Source organism: Haplochromis burtoni, unplaced genomic scaffold (genome assembly GCF_018398535.1).
Source record: "Haplochromis burtoni strain Fernald_Lab_line unplaced genomic scaffold, NCSU_Asbu1 Contig_178, whole genome shotgun sequence".
Lineage (NCBI taxonomy): Eukaryota > Metazoa > Chordata > Actinopteri > Cichliformes > Cichlidae > Haplochromis > Haplochromis burtoni.
Window position 1 is genome coordinate 1,152,143 of NW_024582539.1, and position 11,318 is coordinate 1,163,460.

General features: G+C 41.5%; 1 protein-coding gene across 1 annotated transcript in view; it reads left to right on the top strand.

The window, feature by feature from the left end:
- The window catches only part of camk1da (calcium/calmodulin-dependent protein kinase 1Da), an 84,066-nt gene that overhangs the window by 41,425 nt on the left and 31,323 nt on the right, over positions 1 to 11,318 (top strand). Inside the window, exon 2 of the mRNA XM_005942679.3 lies at positions 4,331 to 4,462. Within this exon, the coding sequence (XP_005942741.1) occupies positions 4,331 to 4,462 (132 nt within the window). The remainder of the gene's footprint in view (positions 1 to 4,330; positions 4,463 to 11,318) is intronic.

Sequence of the window (11,318 nt, forward strand, 5' to 3'; positions counted from 1 at the left end):
CTGTGTGTGTGGGTTGAGGTGCACATGTGTGCACGTGAGACAGACTGTTTCCCTGTTGGATATGTGATCTAGTGGAGAAACATACCCATGCACACACCATTGCTGCCAATACATTTCCCGCTCAGTGCACTGAAGGAAGCAGGGGAGCTCGACTGACACAATTACACAAGTTCCTGCAGGAGGAAATGCAATCATTGTTGCTGCAGGTAACAGCAAACTGGAGACTACCTGCTAGTCAAGCCCTGGGATAAACAGATGTACAAACACAGCCCATCGTGTGAGCTCAGCTGCCAGATGTTAGACAGGTTCCCCTTCCTCCAGTCAATGAACCCCACATGTCCCTTAGTGTGTGTTTGAATGAATTTAGAGTTGACGAATTGTGAAGTGGACCATGCTGATTTCCTGCTGTTGTTGGTAGTGGTGTGTGTGGAACTGCATGGAACTACAGTGATGAGGTCCATTCTGCCTCCAGTCACATTTTCAGCTCTCTCTTCTGACCTTTCTCCTGCAGTTCAGCTTAATTTTGATTTTGCAAAATAATCATCAAGAACAAATACAGCATGCACATGTGTTTCTGCCTGTAAAAACAAAATGTGATCATTCAACTGTTCACGTTAGTGTAGTAGGTTATCGGTTGCCATGAAAGCATTGATGGCTTATCAGTTTGGTTGATCTAGAAAGTGAGAGGCATAGTAGGAATAAAGATTCGGCTTTTCTGGCTTAGCTAGAAAAGTTTGATTTAGAGAACAAATTTGCCAAGGAGTGATAATAAAATGACATAGTCTGTATATGAAAGAAGGCCACAGTGTTACCCATTGTTCATGAACTACCATTTTAAAACCTTAAATTTAGGAGTCTTGTTTCTTCAATCAAGACATGACCAGATTTGGATCACAGAGTAGGAGTTGTTAGCTAGCTAAACAACCATGCTGGATGATTTACTATTATATAAAACGGGATCCTTACTCAAATGTATCAAATGGTTTGCATTCTCAAGAAATATGGCCGGGTTGTGATAAGGTTTATTTTTAATTTTAATAATTTTATTTCATGATCATTTCAGTGTTTAATATAATAAATACATAAATAAAGTTATAGAACTGTAGACTACAAAACTAAAACAATGAGAAAAGAGCAGTTTTGGGTGGTAGATCTCTGTTTCCATGACATATAAGTGTCCCCTTAATGACACAATCCTCTGATTCATTGTTACTATAAAAATGTTGAATACACAAGCTTTAATGGTTGGTAGCATTAGAAAGATTATCAGTGTGAGAGAAAATTAAAGCCAACAATTATCATAGAATGGGAGCACCTGGCTTGTTTAGCTGAAAGTCCCGTATCATTTTACAACCTATAGTTTTGATGCGGCTAATGCGCTCTTGTTTATTTGCGATTTTGATATTAGCCATTATTATGGGATTATAACAAAGGAATGTTAAGTGCAGGTTAATGCTCTTACTCAAACAAGCCTGGCAGTGCGTGAGAGTGGCCTTAACAGTGTATATATACGTGTCTCTTTGTGGTTTTATGCTGCACTGGATGTTCATTCATGTATAGCTCTCTTTGAGGGTTGTGGATGAAAGGCTCTAAGCACTTCTGACTGAATGAAGCAACAATACAAACATCACGGCCTGCTTGTTTTTGTCTGGCTTTGACGTCACCGAAACCCACAATCGCCATTATCAGTGCAAGCAGGTCTCTCTTTTGTTCACATAGTCAACTGAGAATCAGTAGTCAGACAGATCATCATTTTTTATCACTGGGGCAACCAGAGGCATGATCAGTTGTTGCAGTAAAATATGTTCGAAGCATGAGATGACAGACAGAAAGGATGAGATAAGGGAGAGAGAGGAGGAGGAAGTACAAGTGAGAAGAAACATGATTCCCACTGAGAGGCATGAGAAAAAAACACCAAGCCCCAGCGACTGCAGGAAAGATGGTGACAAACCGTTTTTCTCTGCACTCAAGTTTGTGGCTGATGGACAGCTTGTTGAATGCGCTTCGGGGAGCCCAAGGGATTTCTGTGTGTTGCCACAAACATATTGATGCAGAAGGAAGCCCGTTCACAACATCCTCTTGCACTCTCAGTGATGCTTAAAACCCAGAAATACTCAGCAAAATACATATAGATTAAAAAACGGGGATGCTGTAATAATGATTTAATGTGGTGTTTGACGGTATGAAAACAAACCCAAGGTGGAAGTAATTTTTTAGCCATTGTAAAGATGAAGAAAAAATGCTTTTATTGTGAAAAGCCTCTTGAAAGCGCTGAGTTTTGATCCATGTAAACTTAAAAGCCCTTTAACATCAGCAAATTTGTGTAAATATTTTGTTCATTAATGCAGCCGTTTACATATTTAGTTTAGAATGGGTCCTTTATTGAATTCCACACGTCGTGACACTTGCTCAGATTTGGAGTTTAATTTTTCGCTGTAGAAAGAAGTTTCAGTGTACAGTGGACGCTAACGTTTTTGTCACTTTTTAATGAATCAAACTCAAAGTAAAGTCAGCACTTCCAAGCTTTTATCGCTGCATGGCCGTACTCTGTCCCGCACTCCATATTAGCCATTGTTGATCAACACACATCTGTTCCTGCCACGGACGTCGCAGACTCGTACGTCAGTGTCATGAGACACTCTCACAAACAAAATCACAGTTTAGTAACGCAGCATGTTTACGGGAAAGTAACAGTAATCTAATTACTTGTTTTGCAGTAGTAATCTCTTACTTTACTCATTACTTGAAAAAAGTAATCAGATTACAGTAAAGCATTACTTGTAACGCATTACTGCCCATCTCTGATCATATTTACAAACAGATTGCAACTCCCTGGGTAGGGCAAATGATATATGATATATTACTCGATAGGGTTTCTTGAAGGTAAACTGTAAAACTGTGATTGCTCACCTGTCCAAGTTTGAGAAAAATACACATTGCAATCTACTCTTTCATTACTTTGTCATGAGTGCTCCTTCCTCAGTGTCAGGGCTAATTAGTAGTTAGGAATAAGTAATGAAGTCATGTTGTAGACTGCAGCAAAATAACTCAATAACAGCTTCTTTTGATACTTTGTCAAGGGCGCGAAAGGCTACACAGGGTCCTTTTTTTCATCAAGGAGGGGCTTTGAGGGGCCTTGCAGGGTTTCCGAGGCTTCATCTTACTTGGCACACGATTTGTTTGGGCAGCATGAAAGCATTAGATGGAACGTCGCCAACAAGCCAATGTTATATAAATTTAGGGCCTTGGATGCAAAGTTTTGCTAAGGATTCGATTTCGGAAGGGTAAAAGAAGTTGTGACTAGGGATCTTGCACATGCTGATGTGGAATTAAAAGTTCAGATAAATAGCACGGATCATAAAGTGCCTTAAGAGAGCTTATCCTCTTAAATTCAATACAGCTGCGCTTTTAGAAGACTTCATAAAGTTCGGATTTGTGTCAGCTGCAGGTAGTCAGAATGTTGGACAGTAAGAGGAGGAGGTTAGAGATGAGATAAAGACATGCATTCTTGTCTCTTCTCTCCCCTTGTTTACTCTAATGCGCCGGTGAAGCTGAGGGCAGATCGACTCAGGAGTCAACACCCGGTTCAGGCAGATTAACTCGCAATAAGCTCATCTTCATTCATCACGCTGCTCGTCTTCGTGACGCACGCACACATGCACAAATGCCCACTTACACACACACACACACACACACACACACACACACACACACACACACACACACACATTCAAGGACTGGAAGATGGATCTGGATTGAATCCTCCAATTGGCTAATTCCAGTTTCATGACTATTACTGAGGATCGTCTGTGTGTATGAAATGAGACACAAAACTTTGAAATTATTTTTCGTTCGCTCTGAGCTAATAAAAAAATAAAACGCCAGTGCTCTCACGTTACACTTGGCAGATCCAATCTCATTGTAATTTTCCGCCTGTTAATATCAGACTTTACCTGCTGCACATGGAATCTTAAAGGAAAACTAGCTGAATTCACTTAATTTTAAATCTTTTTTGCTTTTTTGTAAAGCACTGTTTTTATTGGATGGACACACAGTTTGCTCATTGTTATATAAAATAAAGCAGACAGAAGATTCCAAAATTGATTTCAAGCGGAAGTGCTAACTGGAGTATATTTTTGATAAACATTAAAACTTTGTACTCAAATACGTAATCTATGTTTTTTCATGCTTGTCTTTGTAAGAGATACATAAGAAATATTCAGATACATTTTGTCTGACACTGAAATTATTGACCTTTTTTTCAGTCTTTTATATATATTTAAATGTACAAGTCTGCTCGTGACTCACATGAGTTTGCATGTGTTCACAGAGGGGCGTTTTCAGAGGTGGTCTTGGCCCAGGAGAAGCTGACCAGCCGTATGTTTGCAGTGAAATGCATCCCTAAGAAGGCTCTGAAGGGGAAGGAGAGCAGCATCGAGAATGAGATTGCCGTGCTGAGGAAGTGAGTGCTGTGACACGAGAACACAAACATAAGTCTACTAATTCCTGGTTACCGGGGCAACTGTGCATCTCTGATGCATCATACCCCACCAAGCCCCCCCCCAGGTCACGATCCACAGCCTGCCTACCCTAATACAAACAATATTCAGGACTGAAAATTCTGTCAGTGTAGCAGCTGCAAAACATTAACGTCAAGAGTAAGGCTAAGAACACTGTTTGTTATACGGCGTTTCTTGTTGGTGTTTAAAGTACATGTTAGATTCAACTTTACAATGTCACACAAGAGCCGAACAAACACTTTTGTGCTTAAGTAACAGAATTTAGAATTTTGCTTAAAGGTCTGAATGGACAGCAAAGTCATTTAAGTAGCAAGTCTCTGCAATCAGCAGGAACATTGTCTCTGCCCAGATACTTGAGCAGTTATTTTGAAGTCATCAAATCGGTTTAAAATCACTTGAAATCTTTGTTGACTTTGCCCCAAAATAAGGTTTCAGTATTTTTATATTTTTTCCCCATGCCAGTTATACAAATACACACAAAATGACGTTTTCAATCACTGATACAATATTATCACAATACTTCACTCACAAAATGATATTATTATGAATTTTGCATTATACTTAGTATTGCGGTAGTAAGTTATTTCTACCAACCCGTCACTAAAAGACGCCATAAATGTTGACATAAGGCAAAGTCAGTCTGCAATTGAGTGGGGTCAAGTTGCCAATTGCTTCCAGTCTGTTTCTGATATGACAGCAATTAATTAAAATAAATTGTTGAAAAACATATGTGTATGTGTCTGCATGGACAGAAATTTTCATTTTACTATTACCTTGCGCTCAGCAGCCTTCCTGTTCTATCATCATCATCATCATTTATTTATATAGCACTTTAAAAACACACCTGGTAGACCAAAGTGCTGTACAATACAAATATAAATATAATAATAGATAGCAGAAACCAGACATAGCAATAAAATTTAAAAAAGGGAAGTTACCCACAGAGTTAAAAGCCAGGGAATAAAAATAGGTTTTTAATAAGGACTTAAAAACTGGCACTGATGAAGCCTGTCTAATATGGAGAGGAAGGTTATTCCAAAGCATCGGCGCTGCAACAGAGAACGCTCGGTCTCCTCTAAGTTTCAGTCGTGACTTTGGGACTGAAAGCAACAACTGCTCAGCTGACTGAAGGGAATGAATGGGGACATGGGGCTTCAACAAGTCAGACAAATAAACAGGTGCCAGACCATTTAGAGATTTAAAAACCAATAAAAGGACTTTAAAACGGATCCTAAATTCAATTGGAAGCCAGTGTAGAGAGGCCAAAATCGGAGTGATGTGGTCAAATTTCCTTCTGCCAGTTAAAAATCATGCCGCAGTTAAAAATCGTGCCGCAGCAACCCTATTAAAAGAGAATTGCAATAATCTAAATGTGAAGTAATAAAGGCACGAATAACACTTTCCAAGTCACTCTTGAAAAGAAAGGGCTTAACCTTTGTTAAACGTCTGAGGTGATAGAATGCTGATTTTACCACCCCGTTTATGTGGGTAGGTGAAGATGACCAGCTGTATGTTTGCGATCGAACTCTTTAGTTGGGAAGTCAAAGCTGCAAGATCAACATCTGGAGCGTGAGAAAAACGATTTGGGCCAAATAAGATCGCTTCTGTCTTCCGATCATTAAAATTTAAAAAGTTTTTTGCCATCCATGCTTTAACATCACTAAGGCAGTCAAGCAGAGGTTGACTTGGGAGACTATCAGAATGACTAAAAGGTAAATAAAGCTGGCAGTCATCTGCATATAGATGGAATGACACTTTATGTTTTCGGAAAATCGCGCCAAGAGGCAAAAGGTACAGTGAAAACAATAATGGCCCAAGATGTCTCTGAAGGTTCTCAGTCATCCCCTATGTAGCCGGTGTATCAGAGAAACTCAGGAGATTTTAAAGGATAAAGGTCACTCTTTCGAGGATGCCAACGTTCACATTTTGGACAGAGAGGACAGATGGTTTGAAAGAGGAGTGAAAGATGCCATTTACGTCCACTGTGAGCGACCATCTTTGAACAAAGGTGGTGGTTTACGACACCAACTGTCTGCCATCTATAATCCAGTTTTGAGATCCCTTCCCAGACGCCTTAACGCCCACTCACGTCCTGGGCCATCTGATCTCAGGAAATCACATGATAGGGTAGGGCCAGGTTTCACAAGGAGCTCACCCGAAACCCTGGCTGATTGTGACCCACACCCGCTTTCACACCTTGGCTCATGTGATTAGGTAGAGGATCATCAGGGGGTCCTTTGTCCCTCTTTGGGGGGAAACTCCCACTGGGTTTAAATCTGGGGTCTCTCAGTGACTCTCCACCATTTGACCCTTAGAACTGAAGAAGCTGCTCGGATGAGAGGTGAAACGTCTTCAAGCAACTCAAAGAAATCCAGACGCTTTTCTTTCCAAGCTCCTTAGACCAATAATGGCCCAAGAATAGGTCCCTGTGGCACACCCCAAAGCAGAGGGGCCACAGAGGATGAAGCCCACCCCAACTTAACACAAAAGGTCCTATTTGAAAGATAGGACTTTAACCACAAAAGTGCCGAACCAGAAATTCCCACACAGTGCTGTAAGCGGGAGATCAGCAAATCGTGATCCACTGTTTCGAATGCAGCGGTCATGTCCAACAGGACCAGCACTGCATATTTACCACGGTCTGTCGCTATCAGAATGTCATTCATAACTTTTACGAGGGCTGTCTCCGTACCGTGAAATGGCTTATTGCTACAACGCTCCACACCACCATCTCTCACCTGGAAGTGCAGGGCCGTTACGCCAGGCTGCTCTTTGTTGACTTTAGCTCTGCTTTCAATACGATACTCCCGGACAGACTAATAGATAAACTGCTGGAAATTGGACTTCCTTCCACCACCTGCCGCTGGATCAGAGACTTCCTCTCAGACCGTGTACAGAGAGTTAGAGTGGGGCCTCATCTTTCCTCAGCCCTCAGCCTCAACACCGGCTCTCCACAAGGCTGTGTACTGAGTCCCCTACTGTACACTCTGTACACACATGACTGTGTTAGTTCCCACCCAGACAACACAGTCATCAAGTTTGCAGATGATACCACTGTGGTGGGGCTCATCTCAGGGGGAGATGAGACTGCATACAGAGCTGAAGTTCAGAGGCTGTCAGATTGGTGTGCAGATAACAACCTGGACCTCAATACCACCAAAACAAAAGAACTGGTAGTTGACTTCAGAAGGAGGAAGTCCGAGCTGCAGCCTGTCAGCATCAACGGGGAGTGCGTGGAAAGGGTCTCCAGTTTCAAGTTTCTGGGTGTGCACATAGACACAGACCTCCAATGGAGCTCTAACACCTCTGCGGTCTTAAAGAAGGCCCAACAGCGTCTCCACTTTCTGAGAATCCTCAGAAAAATGGACCTGAAGAAGGAGCTGCTGACCGTCTTCTACCGCTGCTCCATTGAAAGTGTGCTGACATATTGCATCGGTGTGTGGTTCTCCAGCTGCACCACAGCACACAGAAAGGCACTCCAGAGGGTCATCAACATGGCCCAAAAAATCATTGGACATCCTCTTCCCTCCCTGAAGGACCTGTACAGCACTCGCTGTCTCAAGAGGGCACGCAGCATCCTACGGGACTGCACACACCCAGGACACCGGGTGTTTAAGCTGCTGCCGTCTGGCAGGAGGTTCAGGCTGCTGAGGTCCCGAACAAATAGACTCAAGGACAGCTTTTACAACAGGGCAATAGCCCTGATCAATGTAAATAGCTGACCTGACTGGATACCTCCCTGGACTTTTTAGGGGGAGGTAACAATGTTTAAAACGATAACAATAATATTTATATTTATAACAAGGTGCAATAATAATTAATGTGCAATAATAACAGTGTGCAATACACATACACTTATTCTTCTTTTTTATACTAAGTTAATATACTGTGTTGTGTTGTTTGTTACGTTGTGATGTGTCATATCGTGTCGTGTTGTGTTATATGTAGTGCCGACGTAGGACAGTTTTTCCAATTTCATTGTACTACTGTACTATGTATGACTGTGCAATGACAATAAAGAGTTATCTTATCTTATAGCCGGACTGAAAGATTTCTGACAATTGAGAGTCATTCAAATAGTCCATGAACTGAGTATAAACATTCCTTTCCAGAATCTTACTCAGAAAGGGAAGCTTAGAGATGGGTCTAAAATTTGATATGACTGAACTGTCTAAGCCTGGTTTCTTAAGTAAATGTATGACTGCATGCTTAAACTCCTTAGGTACTTGACCAGACAAAAGACTAGTATTAATAATAGTTCTATAGGAATATACCCAGAATACAACCAGTTGGCAGCCGTGGCCCTTCGAGCTCTGTTCATTGAAGACTTATTCAGACTCATTGCAGCTTGTTAGAGTATAGAAGGGCTTTATAAGAACCAGTCCATTTATTATTAGAGTAAAAAGCACTATATAAAAACCAATCCATTTACCATTTATGGGAATTAGTTATACATGCACTGACCTCAGTGTTTAAAACTTACTGAGCATTCACTACAACAGTATATGTCAGAAAATGAGGAAAAGCTCAAAAAGAAATTTGTGCTTCCCATTGCAAACTGTCAAAATAATCATTTCAAATGACATGGTTCTTTCAGCTGCTCACTTATTTCCCTAAGGGGTTGCTACAGAAGATGGATCCACATGTTGATTTAATACAGATCTTATAACGGATTCCCTTCCTAAAGCAACCCTCCTCGTCTGGGCTTGACACCAACACCACCAACACTAAGAGCATGCTGGTTTGTGACCGCCTTCGGCTGGCTTTGTTTCACCGCCTGGTCTCAAATCACAGATCTTACACATTAAAGGTGAATGTTTTTAAGCACTACATCACAGAGACACCAAAGTTATCATTTCAAATGATCAAGAAAGAGAAGTCTTCGTCTGTTTCACCCTACAGACAAACAAGTGATCTCACAGTTACACAGAAAAATCAAAGTGCTGCAGCAATTATTATGCCATTAAATGCAATAACTTTGGTAATTTGGTTTCACTGTTAACATTAGAGAAAATGCAAATTGGATCCACGAGGGAGAGAGCAGACATCCATTTAGACAAATGAGTGTAATTTCAGTGCATGTTAGAGAGCATCAGTGAGCAGATTCTGTCTCAAGCAGTCTTGTGCAGGGCAGAGACACCAATTTAGCTTTGGAGGGAAATCTGCTGGATCAGGTTATGGCAAGTTTCAGAGATTTTGGTGGCAGCAGACGGTGGAAAGAACTGTAAATCTGACCCCAAGCGCTAACAAAAGCATCATCTTGTTTTGTCAAATACTTATCTTCAGTAGCACAACTTTTCTTGCAAGCACCTCAGCGCATGCTGAAACACTTCTGTGTTCTGGGTGAGCTTAGGCAAAATATGTCATTCACAGCAGCTTCTTTGAGTCCCACCTCTGATTTTTTCCAGAGAAAACCACATGCACCATTTTACCTGCCATCAGACAGCTCTTGTCAACAAGAAGTGAAGTCGTCACGTTCCACCAGACTTCTTAGTGTAGATCAACCGGTAAATGAACAGCTTTGCATATGCATCACAGACGACACACCAATCCATCTGTCATATTCGTGTCTCACATTTCAGTCTCCCCTAATTCATGAAAAGACACTGAGCTACCTAAAGTCTTCCACTTGTGACAGCAGCTTATTGCTGCCATAGAGTTGGCACTCCACCCTTTTCCAGCTGAGAACTATGGTCTCGGACTTTAAGGTGCCAATTCTCATTCTCTCTGCTTCACACACTTTGGCGAGCAGCCACAGTACGAGCTGTATGTCTGATGAAGCGAACAGAATCACATCATCTACAAACAGCAAAGATGAGATCCTGAGACCACACTTGGCTATATCTAGAAATTCTGCCCATTGAAAGTTGTGAACATGAACAGAATCAATAACAAGCACCAGCAGAGTCCACCACCCACAGGGGAGGGGATCCATCAATATGAACCAAGCTCTCACTGGACCACATAGCCCATAGCAATGAGCCACGTACCCCATACTCCTGCTCAACAAGATCCCGTGAAGGATGTAGTCAAATGCCTTCTCCAAGCCCGTGCTGATCTGGACAAAAAGCACAGATGCAATTATCTACTTAATTTTGTTTTAATCTTGTTTTTAAAAATATATTGATATATTTTAAAATATGTACAGATCTCACATCTGAAGGTGTCTTTTAACATCTGAATGAGCAATCTGGTCACCTGTCTCACTATCTTACTAACTCTGTTTTATAATCTGCTGTAAGATTCCTATATTTGCCTCTGATGCGCGCCGTGCTTTTTGCAGAAGAGACATCAATTTCTTAGTGTCTATGTGCTAGGGGTAGGGCACAATGCTTTGAAACTCACACTGCAGCAAACACAAACACACAAACATGCAAACCTTGCTGTTCGTGACATTGCCAGAGAAAAATTAATTAATTAACGATCAAATGTTGAGTCTTTTGCACGTGTGGCAAACGTGGCTCTCACATCACTGTTGCGGGGATGTCGGCATGAAGGCGTGAGGAAGTGTTAATGTCGAAGAGGCCTGTGTCTGAATGACACAATCCCGTTATTTACCCAGTCTATGTGCAGCAGTAACAGGAGATACATGCAGAAGAAATCCATGAATGAGAACAACTAACTGCCACACCAGGCATTTAATGCAAAAAGAGGGTTTTTCTGAATGCACTCCGGATCTGCTCTGCCATTACACTCAGGCTTTTCCTGTCAGCCGTTCATTATCCTTGACAGGGCACACACACACACACACACACACACACACACACACACACACACACACACACACACACACACACA